General features: G+C 51.7%; 1 protein-coding gene across 3 annotated transcripts in view; it reads right to left on the bottom strand.

Moving 5' to 3' along the window:
* The window catches only part of LOC140907329 (sodium-dependent proline transporter), a 47,101-nt gene that overhangs the window by 14,030 nt on the left and 17,143 nt on the right, over positions 1-15,928 (bottom strand). For all 3 annotated transcript variants that reach the window (XM_073333010.2, XM_073333020.2, XM_073333030.2), the window contains one exon: positions 11,032-11,260. In XM_073333010.2, coding sequence (XP_073189111.1) covers positions 11,032-11,260 — 229 coding nt within the window. The remainder of the gene's footprint in view (positions 1-11,031; positions 11,261-15,928) is intronic.

Raw genomic sequence — 15,928 nt, 5'->3', positions numbered from 1 at the left:
AACACGCAGTGGGTTTTTAGAACCCAGATGGCGTTTGCAGCCCTGGAAGCCAGAAACATTTTTGTCTTGTTAAGTCAAATCAGTTGTATCTGGAATCGAAAGAGTTGACACAATTATAGGCTCCTACGATGTTATCATTAAAGTCTGCCCTTGGGCTATAAGCACACAGACACTGACAGGCATCAGCTAAAGCACTCCAGGTGCTTTAGGGAACAGAAACCACAACCTTAGACTCCCACAAAAGACCCAGACCTTCAGGTGAGCTAACCCAGGTCCCTAGCAGTGGTTCCACTATTCAGATGTTGGACACACACATATTGCTCTGTACACACAGGTCTGACATACTCCATCCAGGAGAACACACAGAGCTTTCCTGTGCTTGTCCACCCAATTCCCACCCATGATTAGGGTGACCAGATGTCCCATTTTTAAAGGGACCGTCCTGTTTTGGGGGACTTTTCCTTATATAGCCACCTATTACCCCTGCACCCCCATCCAGTTTTTTCCCAGTTGCTATCTGGTCACCCTACCCATGATGGGCCATTCCAGCCAGCCACATAAAAGGCAATGACATCCCATCACGTGTACTATCATTCTTTGACCTGACACACTTCAGAGGCCCATGTAGGAAAAAGGTCCAGCCACTCATGGTTTCCTAACACAAGCCCGTCACTAGCACAAGCTCCCCAGTCCAATAGAGTCCTCCAGAGCCTGAATGCAGAGAGCTCGTTTACTAAACCAACGGCAGTTCTAATGCTCCAAACCAGTCATCTTCTGGAAGATGCTACATAAACGGTGTCTTCAGAGAGCCTGGAGAGACATCTTGTGGTGAACACACATACTTGTCAGCATAGCAGGTTAAAATACAGATGCAGTCCAAGTATTTCCCCCGTATCGCATGCACACACGGGTTGGTTAGGGCTGTGTCTAAACGCCAAGGTGCTGGCAGTGAAGAGTTTGTTTTTTACTCCTGAGGGAATTCTGCACCCCAAAATTTAAAATTCTGTGCCAAAAATTTAAAATTCTGTGCACAATATATTAAAATTCTGCAAATTTTATTTGTCAATAAATAAATGTGGCTCCAGCATGGCAGTGGGGAGCACAGGCCACTGGCTGAATGGAGGAGGGAGATCACCCTGAAGCCCCCACCTCCCCCAATACAAGGACTCGGCTGTGAGGCTGCACCTGACCCTGACACAGCATAAGGGCTGGGCCTGCCCCAGAAACTCCCCAGGGCCCTGCCCCCCTGTGCCAGGTGCACCAGGTGTAGGAGGGCAGGCTCAGCCCAGCAGGATCCAAGTGGGGAGGGGCTTAGTGTTGGGGGATGTAGGTGTGGGGTGAGAGGTTTCTGTGTGGGGCAGTCTGGGTGCGGGCAGACCAGTGGGAGATCTGAATGCACAGGGGCTCGTTGGGGAGTTCTGGGTGCGGGGTCAATGGGACTCTGCAGGGGATCCAGGTGAAGGTGGCTGAGGCTCAGGAGGGGGGGCTGGGTGTGGTCCAGGTGCTGAGGGAGTGGGGGTCCAGGTGCAGTTGGTAGGTGCTCAGTGGGGTGGGGGTCCAGGTGTGGGGGGCTCATTGGAGAGGACCAAGTGTAGGCGGGTAGGGCTTGTCAGGGTGAGGGTTCGATGGGCCTGCTCAACAGAGGAGCCTCAGCTGCTGCCGAGGGAACACCGCCTGCCAGGCTCCTGATTCCCCCATGATTCCCCTATCCCCTTTTCTTCTCCATTCTCCTTCCCTCATCCCTATTCCACCCCCTTTCTTCCCCACTGCCTCTTCCCCCTACTCCCCCTTCCCAGCCCCACTGCTGGCACTCCTTGCTGCACAGAAAACAGCAAGGCTCCCAGCACACAGAAGGGGAGAGCGACTGGCACTAGGACCCAGGAGGCTGCATTTAGCTGCAGATTAGTCAGCAGAGTCAAGACACAGCCTCCTTCAGCTGGGCAGCTCTGCCCTTGCAGAATGGGGCGGGGGGCGCAGTGGCATGTAATCCCCTGTGCACCCCAAGACCTCGCCTCTGTTTGGAGGGGGGCAACCCCCACAAACTGAACTTACGGTCGCCCCCTGCCTCTCCACCCGCGGCTTCCCTGCCATTTTCTGCAGGGAAACAGGAAATCTGCAGGGGGGGGGGAGGGAGGGAGTGGCATTTTCTGTGGGCACACAGTGATGCTGTATCCCCCTGGTGCAGTTTTTATCTCCTCCTGATAGAGGGCCCCCCCCCCCCAGGACTTTGCAAGCGGACCCAAGACTTTAGACAGACTGAAGTGGCCCTGCTTGCAAGAGGAAGGGTGGACACACCGGTGGTCGCACGAAGCACCTGTCACAGACTCGTGGAAACGGAGCAGTAGGCGAGACCGGGAGAGGTCGCCTAGTGCAGCAGTTCTCAAACTGTGGGTCGGGACCCCGTTGTAATGGGGTTTCCAGGGCCAGCATTGGACTTGCTGGGACCCGGGGCTGAAGCTGAAGCCCGAGCTCCATCCCCGCCCAGGGCTGCGGAGTTCAGGCTCCGGCCCCCTCTCCCTGGGGTCACGTAGTAATTTGGCTGTCAGAAGGGGGTCGCGGGGCAATGAAGTTTGAGAACCGCTGGCCTTGTGCGGCCCCTGCGCTGAAGCAAAGCCAGGTATGCCTTGACTTTGTGCAGGAGGCCAGACTAGATGGCCCGAAACATAGAATATCAGGGTTGGAAGGGACCTCAGGAGGTCATCTAGTCCAACCCCCTGCTCAAAGCAGGACCAATCCCCAATTAAATCATCCCAGCCAGGGCTTTGTCAAGCCTGACCTTAACAACTTCTAAGGAAGGAGATTCCACCACCTCCCTAGGTAACACATTCCAGTGCTTCACCACCCTCCTAGTGAAAAAGTTTTTCCTAATATCCAACCTAAATCTCCCCCACTGCAACTTGACACCATTATTCCTTGTTCTGTCATCCGCTACCACTGAGAACAGTCTAGAGCCATCCTCTTTGGAACCCCCTTCCAGGTAGTTGAAAGCAGCTATCAAATCCTCCCTCATTCTTCTCTTCTGCAGGCTAAACAATCCCAGCTCCCTCAGCCTCTCCTCATAACTCATGTGTTCCAGTCCCCTAATCATTTTTGTTGCCCTCCGCTGGACCTTTTCCAATTTTTTCACATCCTTCTTGTAGTGTGAGGCCCAAAACTGGACACTGTACTCCAGATGAGGCCTCACCAGTGTCAAATAGAGGGGAACGATCACGTCCCTCGATCTGCTGGCAATGCCCCTACGTATACATCCCAAAATGCCATTGGCCTTCTTGGCAACAAGGGCACACTGTTGACTCATATCCAGCTTCTTGTCCACTGTAACCCCTAGGTCCTTTTCTGCAGAACTGCCGCCGAGCCATTCGGTCCCTAGTCTCTAGCGGTGCATGGGATTCTTGCATCCTAAGTGCAGGACTCTGCACTTGTCCTTGTTGAATCTCATCAGATTTCTTTTGGCCCAATCTTCTAATTTGTCTAGGGCCCGCTGTATCCTATCCCTACCCTCCAGTGTATCTACCTCTCCTCCCAGTTTAGTGTCATCTGCAAACTTGCTGAGGGTGCAATCCACACCATCCTCCAGATCATTTATGAAGATATTGAACAAAACCGGCCCCAGGACCGACCCTTGGGGCACTCCACTTGATACCGCCTGCCAACTAGCCATGGAGCCACTGATCATTACCCGTTGAGCCTGACAATCTAGCCAACTTTCTATCCACCTTATAGTCCTTTCATCCAACCCATACTTCTTTAACCTGCTGGCAAGAAAACTGTGGGAGACCATTTCAAAAGCTTTGCTAAAGTCAAGGAACAACACGTCCACTGCTTTCCCCTCATCCACAGAGCCAGTTATCTCATCATAGAAGGCAATTAGATTAGTCAGGCATGACTTGCCCTTGGTGAATCCATGCTGACTGTTCCTGATCACTTTCCTCTCCTCTAAGTGCTTCAGAATTGATTCCTTGAGGACCTGCTCCATGATTTTTCCAGGGACTGAGGTGAGGCTGACTGGCCTGTAGTTCCCCAGATCCTCCTTCTTCCCTTTTTTAAAGATGGGCACTACATTAGCCTTTTTCCAGTCGTCCGGGACCTCCCCCAATTGCCATGTGTTTTGAAAGATAATGGCCAATGGCTCTGCAATCACATCTGCCAACTTCTTTAGCACTCTCGGATGCAACACATCCGGCCCCATGGACTTGTGCTCGTCCAGCTTTTCTAAATAGTCCTGAACTACTTCTTTCTCTACAGAGGGCTGGTCACCTCCTCCCCATGCTGTGCTGCCCAGTGCAGTAGTCTGGGAGCTGACCTTGTTCGTGAAGACAGAGGCAAAAAAAGCATTCAGTACATTAGCTTTTTCCACATCCTCTGTCACTAGGTTGCCTCCCTTATTCAGTAAGGGGCCCACACTTTCCTTGATTTTCTTCTTGTTGCTAACATACCTGAAGAAACCCTTCTTGTTACTCTTAACATCTCTTGCTAGCTGCAACTCCAGGTGTGGTTTGGCCTTCCTGATTTCACTCCTGCATGCCCGAGCAATATTTTTATACTCTTCCCTGGTCATTTGTCCGATCTTCCACTTCTTGTAAGCTGCTTTTTTGTGTTTAAGATCAGCACGGATTTCACTGTTAAGCCAAGCTGGTTGCCTGCCATATTTACTATTCTTTCTACACATCGGGATGGTTTGTCCCTGTAACCTCAATCAGGATTCTTTAAAATACAGCCAGCTCTCCTAGACACCTTTCCCCCTCATGTTATTCTCCCAGGGGATCCTGCCCATCAGTTCCCTGAGGGAGTCAAAGTCTGCTTTTCTGAAGTCCAGGGTCCGTATTCTGCTGCTCTCCTTTCTTCCTTGTGTCAGGATCCCGAACTCGACCATCTCATGGTCACTGCCTCCCAGGTTCCCATCCACTTTTGCTTCCCCTACTGATTCTTCCCCGTTTGTGAGCAGCAGGTCAAGAAGAGCTCTGCCCCTAGTTGGTTCCTCCAGCACTTGCACCAGGAAATTGTCCCCTACTCTTTCCAAAAGCTTCCTGGATTGTCTGTGCACCGCTGTATTGCTCTTCCAGCAGATATCAGGGTGATTGAAGTCTCCCATGAGAACCAGGGTCTGTGAACTAGTAACTTCCGTTAGTTGCCGGAAGAAAGCCTCGTCCACCTCATCTCCCTGGTCCGGTGGTCTATAGCAGGCTCCCACCACGACATCACCCTTGTTGCTCACACTTCTAAACTTAATCCAGAGATTCTCAGGTTTTTCTGCAGTTTCATACAGGAGCTCTGAGCAGTCATACTGCTCCCTTACATACAATGCAACTCCCCCACCTTTTCTGCTCTGCCTGTCCTTCCTGAACAGTTTATATCCATCCATGACAGTACTCCAGTCATGTGAGTTATCCCACCAAGTCTCTGTTATTCCAATCACATCATAATTCCTTGACTGTGCCAGGACTTCCAGTTCTCCCTGCTTGTTTCCCAGGTTTCTTGCATTTGTGTATAGGCAGTTGAAATAAATCGCTGATCGTCCCTCTTTCTCAGTATGAGGCAGGAGCCCTCCCCTCTCACGCGCTCCTGCTCATGCTTTCTCCCGGTATCCCGCTTGCCCACTTACCTCAGGGCTTTGGTCTCCTTCCCCCCGGTGAACCTAGTTTAAAGCCCTCCTCACTAGGTTAGCCAGCCTGCTTGCAAAGATGCTCTTCCCTCTCTTCGTTAGGTGGATCCCGTCTCTGCCGAGCACTCCTCCTTCTTGGAACACCATCCCATGGTCAAAGAATCCAAAGCCTTCTCTCTGACACCACCTGCATAGCCATTCATTGACTTCCACGATTCAACGGTCTCTACCCAGGCCTTTTCCTTCTTCCGGGGAGGATGGACGAGAACACCACTTGCACCTCAAACTCCTTTATCCAATGGTCCCTTCAGTCTAGGAACAGGGCATTCATGCTGCCGCAAGAGGTGTGGTTAAAAGTCTACACAGAACACCTCTCCGGGGACAGCATTAGCAGCACAGATGTTCACGTGCTTCCGATCTGCACAGAGGTGGATAAAGCCACAGTGTCTTCCACAATAGGGTCTTCATCTTGCCCTGCGAGGGAGTGCCATGCTAACTCCCTTTCTTAGCTCTCTTGTGCTCCTCTCTCTGGCCTCTGCGACTCTCACTGGGCCTCCTCTGCTCATGCTGGTGTGGAAATCTCCTTCCTTCTGTTGCTCTGGCCATACCACTCCCCTGGCTTCCCGTCCCCAATAATAAATAATAAATAATAATAATAATAATCATCAAACCAGGGCATACTGCCTGATTCCATACCAAGTGGTCAAGCTGGTTTGGACAATAACGCATTTCTCTGTGAACATTCAGTGGACTTATGATATGGACAAAAGCAAGCAAAACCTGCAGGGGCAGCTTGTTGGAACTACGAGGAACTGGACACATAAGATCATGACCCTGTCGAAGGAGGAGAGGCAGTGTTTTGGGGGTGTCTCAGATGTTGGATCATACTGCAGTGGTCAGGACTCGGTGTTGCTGTGGATTTTGTATTGTTAACTGTACTTGTGTTACGTTGCATATGAAGATAACCTATAAGTAATGTAGTAAGCCCTCCAAAACCTACAGTGTACTAGACAACCTGGACCCAACCTTCTCGGCCCACTCTAATGGGAAGTCTGGAACACTAATTGGAATAGGCGTGGTATGCCTGTACGAGAGAAGGTGCAGGGCACTATACTACACAAGGGGCAGTGGGACAAATGGAATATCAACACCTTCCCTCTTGATGCCTGGCCCTATCAGGAAGTGTGTTGCCATATGTCCTATGCTTTTCCAGGGATACCTGGGCAGGAGGATCCCAAAAGAAAAAGAAAAAAAAGGGGTGGAGTGTTAGGATATAGATATTCAGGCCTGTCTGCAAAGGCCTGTACTTTAAGAATTAAGGTGTATTCTTATCACTTGGTTAGTTAGAAGTATAAAAGAAAGAATCAAAATCACTGTCTGCAGTGTAAGGTCCTTCTCTTACTGTGACAGTCTGAGGCCCTGTTCTTAGATTAAGGCCTTTGGCTAAGCAACAGAGGCAGCCATAAGCTGGGAAGCGACCGGTCACCTCCTCACATTCCAAACTAGTCACATTGAAAGAAGGTGCTATTGGGCTGTTAGGAATACAATCCTGTCCTGATAGTGCCTATCACCTCCAAAGAAAGGGAAGTGCCTAGAAGATGTAAAAGGAAACTTAGTTTGATAGCATTCTGTCTGGCAAGAACTCACTTATCAATACTGGGATGTGAAATCCTCGCTTCTGTATTGTTTTGTCATTATAGTTCCCACTTTGCTATTGTTTGTCTGTATAATTTCTGTCTGGTTCTGTGATTGTTCCTGTCTGCTGTATAATTAATTTTGCTGGGTGTAAACTAATTAAGGTGATGGGATATAATTGGTTACATAATCATGTTACAATATGTTAAGATTGGTTAGTTAAATTTCAGGAAAATGATTGGTTAAGGTATAGCTAAGCTGAACTCAAGTTTTACTATATAGTCTGCAGTCAATCAGGAAGTGAGGAGGTGGGTGTGGGGGTGGGTGGGTGTGGGGGGGGAGATGGAAACAGGGAATGGGGGTAAGGAAATTGGAATCATGTTTTGCTAAAGGGGGAAATAGGAACAAGGACACAGGTGTAAGGCTCTGTGGTGTCAAAGCTGGGAAGGAGGATACTAAGGAAGGAAACTGGAATCATGCTTGCTGGAAGTTCACCCCAATAAACATCGAATTGTTTGCACCTTTGGACTTCGGGTATTGTTGCTCTCTGTTCATGCGAGAAGGACCAGGGAAGTAAGTGGGTGAAGGAATAAGCCGCCTAACATCCTCCCCCACACCCCATTGTGACTCTGCCTGCCCTTAGGGCCCACCATACCTCCACTTAACGTGGAACAGCAGGGGAATGGGGCCACTGGAACTGGAGAGGGCACACAAGGGTTAATTCCCTCCTCCTGCAGGGAGAGGGGAGGGGGATCAGGCACCTCCAGCAGCCCAGCACCCCTCTCCTCCAACAGATACCATGCTTGGTTTAGAAGAGCGCCACCTACTCAATTCACAAGACTGCTCTCCCAGAGGTACCCTGAGGTTCCTTTGGAGACCTCCCCAGCCAAGCAGTGCCCAGGACTGACCCTGCCTAGCTTTCAAGGCCGCAGGAGATCACAGCCCAACGTTTCATGCAGAGAATCTGAACAGAAGGCCTGGATGCAGTGTTGCTGTAGCCGTGTTGGTCCCAGGATACTAGAGACAAGATGGGGGAAGGATATCTGTTATTGGACCAACTTCGGTTGGTGAGAGAGAAGCTTTCAAGAGCCAAGGAGAAGAGCTCTGTGTAAGCTCAAAAGCTGGTCTCGCTCACAAACAGAAGTGGGTCCCATCAGAGAGATTACCTCCCCTACTTTGGTATCCCTCTTTGCAATGGGCCTGTCCATTCTGAACGATGTACTCCCTAGATCATTTCAGTAGACAAGCGAAAAGAAAAGGAGTACTTGTGGCACCTTAGAGACTAACCAATTTATTTGAGCATGAGCTTTCGTGAGCTACAGCTCACTTCATCGGATGCATGCCGTGGAAACTGCAGCAGACTTTATTTATGCACAGAGAATATGAAAAAATACCTCCTCCCACCCCACTGTCCTGCTGGTAATAGCTTATCTAAAGTGATCATCAGGTGGGCCATTTCCAGCACAAATCCAGGTTTTCTCACCCTCCACCCCCCCACACAAATTCACTCTCCTGAATTTGTGTGGGGGGGTGGAGGGTGAGAAAACCTGGATTTGTGCTGGAAATGGCCCACCTGATGATCACTTTAGATAAGCTATTACCAGCAGGACAGTGGGGTGGGAGGGGGTATTGTTTCATGGTCTCTGTGTGTATATAATGTCTACTGCAGTTTCCACGGTATGCATCCGATGAAGTGAGCTGTAGCTCACGAAAGCTCATGCTCAAATAAATTGGTTAGTCTCTAAGGTGCCACAAGTACTCCTTTTCTTTTTGCGAATACAGACTAACACGGCTGTTACTCTGAAAGTAGACAAGCGCTCACTCAGGAGCTGCTCGGCTAGCCGAAACCTGCAGCTCTCAGGTGCCCAAGGAAAGCTTGATCAGACCTGATCCAGTTAGGAGACTCAATTCAAGCTCCTCCCATACCAGCCAGCCAGCACTGGTTTCCCCTCTGTACTGTGTGCATTGCAAAAGGGATTAGCCCTGCTCTGCAGGGAATCTTGCACCATGAGGTAATCGCCAGAACCTCCCTTAGCAGTCACCAGGGGCTCCCCAAGGGCATGGCTAATTACCCAGGCCGGACGGATTGCTCCTTTTAAAGCTGGAGAAGAGGTCAGGCAAGAACCCCACAAAGGGGCCTTAACACACTTTGAACTTGTGTTAGGCCATGAAGGCTGCCTCCAAGAGCGAATGTGTGCTGGAAAACCCAGGTTGGTCAGTACGTGCCACAGCGGCAGCAAGAACAAATTAATTGTGCCCCCCATGAAGCAAAAACCTCACTGCTTGGAAATAGCTGAAAGATTCCAGCTCGACAGGGCTGCCCTGGGGTAACATCTCTGGGGCATGTGTCTCGCAGTACCTCAGATGTGTTGCTCTTGCACAGATCTGCTCATTCAAGAGCCAGAGTTGAGCTCAGAGGCCTGACTCAAGGCCCAGCAGCCTTGACTAGCACAGTGGTAACATTTCATTTCAAAGCCGCCATGCAAGACTCTCCAGATTTGGGGATCTATTTAGGGCTGCAACGAGATAGCCCCAGTTCATAAAGTTAGTTACCAAGTCCCCAAAACATCACTTTCTGAAAACGTATGGATAGTCTGCCAGGAGTAAGCCAGACTCCTTCCTTTACAGCCTGCCCAGGCCAATAAAATATAATAAGGGCTTTTGATACTGTCTCGCATGACCTCTTCATAAACAAACTAGAGAAATACAACCTAGATGGAGCTACTAGAAGGTGGGTGCATAACTGGCTGGAAAACCATTCCCAGAGAGTAGTTATCAATGGTTCACAGTAATGCTGGAAGAGCGTAATGAGTGGGGTCCCACAGGGATCAGTTCTGGGTCTGGTTCTGTTCAGTATCTTCATCAATGATTTAGATAATGGCACAGAGAGTGCACTTATAAAGTCTGTGGACAATACCAAGTGGGGAGGGGTTGCAAGTGCTTTGAAGGATAGGATTAAAATTCAAAATGATCTGGCCAAACTGGAGAAATGGTCTGAAGTAAATAGGATGAAATTCAATAAGGACAAATGCAAAGTACTCCACTGAGGAAGGACCCATCAGTTGCATACATACCAAATGGGAAATGACTGCCTAGGAAGGAGTACTGCGGAAAGGGATCTGGGGGTCATAGTGGACCACAAGCTAAATATGAGTCAACAGTGTAATGCTGTTGCCAAAAAACCAAAAAAACAAAACAAAGGCAAACATCCATCTGGGATGTATTAGCAGGAGTGTTGTAAGCAAGACACGAGAAGTAATTCTTCCACTCTACCCCGCGCTGATTAAGACTCAACCAGAGTATTGTGTCCAGTTCTGGGCGCCGCATTTCAGGAAAGATGTGGACAAATTGGAGAAAGGCCAGAGAGGAACAATAAAAATGATTCAAGGTCTAGAAAACATGACCTAGGAGGGAAGATTGAAAAACTGGGTTTGTTTAGTCTGGAGAAGAGAAGACTGAGGGGAGACATGAGAACCGCTCAGCACCTCTGAGGAGCAGCGGTGGGGACAGAACGCAGGTGTCCTGACTCAGTCAGAGCCCTACCCGCATGGCCATGCCACCACCCGCAAGTGGCCCTGTAAAAGTGCTGGTGATTAGACAAACGCTGCTCCATGCAAACAGCACCATCTGTTCGGAGCGCACTCCTTTCGTCTGGGACTCGGCAGATACGGTCTCTGCTCACCACCAGCTTCCCAGCACCTGATGGATCCAGGCATTAGTTCCAAAGTAAGAGGGGTGTGATCATGTGACCCCAAGGCAGACAGACAACAGCAAAGAGGCCTGCAGGGACTCACCTCCTCCATTGCGGTAGCAGAGATAGGGGAAGCGCCAGACGTTGCCCAGCCCCACACAATACCCAACGCAGGAGAGCAGGAACTCATACTTCCCACCCCACGTCTCCCTGGGCTGGCTGGGGGCAAGGTCCGGGGTCACGGGCTGGATCTGGAAGGCAGGCTGGGGCTGGCTCACGGACTGCGGGTGTTCAGGCTCCAGGGTCACACCATTCAGCTGGACCGGACTCCCCTGCGGTGGGAAGAGAAGGGGAAAAGGAGTCAGAGATCAGACAAATCCCGTTCGGCCGGCGTGCCAGCATGCACACTTGCATGCCCCCGGGAGGGAGGGCGGGTCTGTTAGCCCACAAGCAAGTTCTGAGCAACCTTCCCCCAGGCACCTCTCTTGGAAGACCCATGCCAGCAGCCCCACCTCACAGGAATGGAGGAGGCTGTCCCAAATATCTACGCCACTCTGGGAGCCCCCATGGCTTGGGACACTTAACACAACAGAGCCCTGTGGAGGGATCTGGAGGGAACAAGCCCCGCACACTGGCCCCTGGGGAGATGGGCCACATGGGATGACAGAGCAGAGGGCTCTCCTATTTCTAAAGGCTCTGATCCTCCCGTCTCCCTTGGCCCAATCCGGCATCTCAGCCCGTGTCACCATCAGCTTGGACAACGTGGCCAAAACTCAGCCCCCAACCTTTCCTCCCAAGGCCTCTCCACAGCCCCTGTTCTCTGTCACTGCATGCTGAGCAAACCATCGTCCTCTCCAGCAACCAGCGCCCCCCAGGAGTCAGCAGAGACTGCTCGCTTGGCCCCCACACACTCCAGCTCTCCACATCTCCCCCCCGCAGCATTTCTCAGCTCCGTCCTGTTCCTTCTGTCTCTTGCCCAGGCCGCACCACGTACCTTCCCCACCCCCATTCCATCCATAACACGGCGAGGGCAATCTTCCCTGCCAGTCACACTGGCCACATGCCTCCTCTCTGGAGCCCTCCACCAGCTCCCCCTCTTCTTGGGCTTCGAGTCCAAGCTTCTCAGCATTGGCCCTTCACAGCTCAACTGCTCGCTCCCCATCACCTCTTCCACCCAGCTGGTGGGACCATCCGCCTGTCTGCTCCTCACAAAATCTCTACCCCCACCCCCACCCCTAGCACAGCCTCCCTGAACTGCTCCATCAACCCACCAACCTCTCCTCCTGCTTCCCAGCCCCGAGCCAGACAGGCCACTGCCAGGATGCATGCAAGCGATCGGCCCCTGTTTGATGGCTGGGCTGTGGTTAATATCTATGCAGCAGGGTATCTGAGTGCGGCCCTCTCTCTCCCTCCTTCCCCATTTCATCAGCCAGGGGTGTCCTCTCTAGTGCAGGGGCTGTATCCACCTGTTGGCGCAGCACCCGGCACAAGGCCGAGATCCTGATCACGGCCTCTTATAAACCCTTCTCCTCCAGCTGGCAGAGCTCCAGAGCAACTCCACGCCTGCTGCGTCTAGGTACGAGGGGAAAAGCATGCAGGGGCTGGGCGGGGGAACAGGGGGATCACTTTCCCTTTCACCCAGGGACTGTCTGATCATCAGCACTTGCCATCCCCCTGCACAGAGGCTGCCAGGACTAACACCCTGGCAGAGCAGGGCTGCATGGGCACCATCTGCCATGGACAGACAGATCAGCAGCTCTCATCACTGCCAGCTGCCTGCCCCCGTCTCCAGTGCCTCTCTTCACACATCACCTGTCAGAGCAATGCCTGCAACTACCTGCTAGGCTGGACAAGGCTCAATCTCTTAGCAGCACTCACCATGGAAAAAAACAGACAATAATTCAACAGGGAAACTCAACTGCAAGCCGCAGGGTCATCAGAAAACACACCCAGCAGGCGAGGAAGGGGTGACTTGGGATTTCACGTAGAGCAGTGGTTCTCAACCAGGGGCACGTGTACCCCTGGGGGTACAGAGGGGTCTTCCAGGGGGTACATCAACTCATCTAGATATTTGCCTAGTGTTACAACAGGCTGCATAAAAAGCACTAACGAAGTCAGCACAAACTAAAATTTCATACAGACAAAATGAGAACGTCAGCGATATTTCAGTACTAGTGTGCTGGGACATTTTTACTTTCTCATGTCTGATTTTGTAAACAAGTCGTTTTTAAGTGAGGTGAAGCTTGGGGTACACAAGACAAATCAGGCTCCTGAAAGGGGTACAGCAGTCTGGGAAGGCTGAGAGCCACTGATGCGCCAGGATGTGACGTAGCGCATACAGCTCCCCCAAGTCGCAAGTTCACTGCTCGGCGAGGAGTGAGATCCAGGGAAAGGTTTCTCGTTTGTGCACAGTACGATACCCCGGCACAGTTCAGCACCTGCTACTTAGCTGGGCTCAGGGCTGGAACAGCAGGCGGGGATGCAAGGCAGGACTGAGGTGCACGGGCAGTGATGTTGTCGGGGTAGGGCGGGAGGCTCGAAGCACGGAGCACGCTGGACCGGAGGGGCAGCTTGCGTGTGCGCGGGGAAGTGCTGTACATCTCCAGCCAGCGCTGTCAGATCCTCGCTGGCGTGAGCGCTAAACTCGTGCACGAGGTCTGCTTAGAGAGAGGGAATTTGAACGAGTTTGTGTAGGGGCAGCAACAAGCGCTCCTGTCCCGGCACGTAACAGGGCAGGAGTTTACAGGTAGGCCCTCGATAATCCAGACACACACATGGGAGGTGTAGGGAAGCGAGCGACTTGGCACCAGTTATCTCAGCATTGAACACTGGCTCCCTGCAGAGAGGGCTCAGCTCCCAAGCTCACATCTGCGCTGTGATACCAGAGGGCTCCCCCATCACCTCTCCCCGGCCCCCCCATGTAAGGGGCATGGCACCACCAGTCTGCCTGCTCCCAGAACATAGCAATCACAGGGGCACACAGGATGGGAAGGAAACCTGGGGGCAGGGCACAAATGACCCAGAGCTGCAACATTTGGATCCACCCCAAAATCTGTATCTGGCCATCTCTAGCATCAGCAGGGCCAGCCCCAAGCCTATGGGACTCCAGCCAGCTCGCACTCCACCTACTTCACCTGCCCTAACACCTCACTGCCTCTGGCACTGAGGGGGAAGGCCGCTGGAGGGCAGCTGAGCCAGCCGGCACCCTGAGAGAGGGGCAGGATGAAGCAAATGTCAGGACAGGGCTTGATTAGTCCCTAGGTCAGCAGAGAGAGGAAGGAAGGAAGGAAGGAAGGAGCAGAGAGAGAGAGAGGCTTCAGGGAACACGGCAGATGCATGACTCCCAGGGCTCTCGGCAGTAGGCCAGCCGCTCTGGTATGAGTGTAGCCATCAGCTGCTGAGCGGCGGGTTTCACAGTCCACCAATCTTCAGGGACAGTTAGCAGCAGCAACTGAGTGGGGGAAGATTTCACATAAATCAGACTGCAGGGTGGGAGCCGGGTGAGCCCTGGACACTCCCTAGCCCCCAACTCAGGACAGCACCGCTCCTTGAACCCTAACAGCAGCCGGGATGCTCCTGGGGGAAGCCGGAGACCTTGGGAGCCAGCAGCAGCTTCTCCTGTAGCAGCTCCTTGGGGGTCTCAGGAGGCAGGTCACTGGCTCGGGCATGTGTTTTATACAGCACTATACTGAGAAGAGCCAGTCGCCAGCAGAGAGGGAGCTGGAAAAAACAGTTCAGAGCCAGGAGGTAGAACCGAGAATGTAGGGACCAGTCCAGTGAGTGCCAGGGATGCTCAGCACCCTAGAGAAGCCAGCGGGGCCCAAAGGGGCTCAGCACCCGCTGGGTCAGGTCCTTAAGTTATACACTCCTCTGGACTGAGTGTAACCAAAGCACCGTGCTCTGGCATTGATGAATGTCAGGTTGAAACACACACAGGCAGCAGGGTTTGGAGCACCGGCCACAGGGCCAGGAACTCATGAGTTCTAATCCCAGCTCTGCCACGGATTGGCTGCAGAGCTTTGGGCAGACTACTTGAGTCACAAAGGTTAATTTCCCCATCTGTGAAATAGGGATAATGATATTTAACCATCTGCCCCAAAGGGGAGGATTATTAGTCAGTGCGGTCAGAGCCCACTGTAAATTGTGTGTCTCGAATTAAGTTTCCCTTTTGAAACAATGGGTTAAATCATGGAAAAAATGTTTCACAAAACCCAACCGCTAAGGAAAATGGCTGTAGAGGGGTCACAGACCCCCAAATCCAGCATGTTCTCCCAACCCCACCTCTGCCTTGAAGAATTACAGAAACCAGAAGAGTCACTGGAGGTCAGAGGTCGTTTTGGAGCAAGGCTGATTATTATGGAAATTGAATACTGTGCATCAGTGCTTAATTTGTAATGAGAGAGGTTCTGGACTCAAGCAATTAGGTGCTGGGGCTCAAGCAATTCTTTTACATTCATAATTGATGCAGCAACCCAGAACTGCTAAGCCTAGAGGTGCTGGGGCTCAGCCCTGGCACAAATTAAGCACTGTTCTGCGCTTACAGCCTCACTCAGAAGATCTGAAAGTCCTGCACAAACATGAATTTGCCCTAGCCAGGCTGGTCAGTATTGTTACTCCTGGTTTAGAAATGGGGCAACTGAGGCACACAGTGAAGAAGTGACAAGCCAAAGGTCACACCGAGTGGCAGTAGTAAAATAACCGACCTAGAAACCTTAACTTCCAGGCCCCTACTTTAACTATTAGAGAATGCTACCTCCAACCCCACTTCTCTCAAACTAAGATTGTTTTTAGGGAAAGACACAAAATGTACTCTGTGTGTGTGTTGAGGTGCAGGGGGGAAGGATTCTGATTGCCAAAATGGGTGGGAGCCAGAAATTCTCTCAGCCCCTTAGCACTGGCCGCACTACCTGCAGAGACTCCATGGATGGATAAAACAGACTCAATGCCTACAAAAAGTGCTTGTAGCTGATCTGTGGAACACCATGCTGCCAGCACACTCC

This window comes from Lepidochelys kempii, chromosome 1, assembly GCF_965140285.1.
Source record: "Lepidochelys kempii isolate rLepKem1 chromosome 1, rLepKem1.hap1, whole genome shotgun sequence".
Classification (NCBI taxonomy): domain Eukaryota; kingdom Metazoa; phylum Chordata; order Testudines; family Cheloniidae; genus Lepidochelys; species Lepidochelys kempii.
The sequence above is the reverse complement of the archived record's forward strand: the minus strand, read 5'-3'. Positions and strand labels throughout refer to the sequence as shown.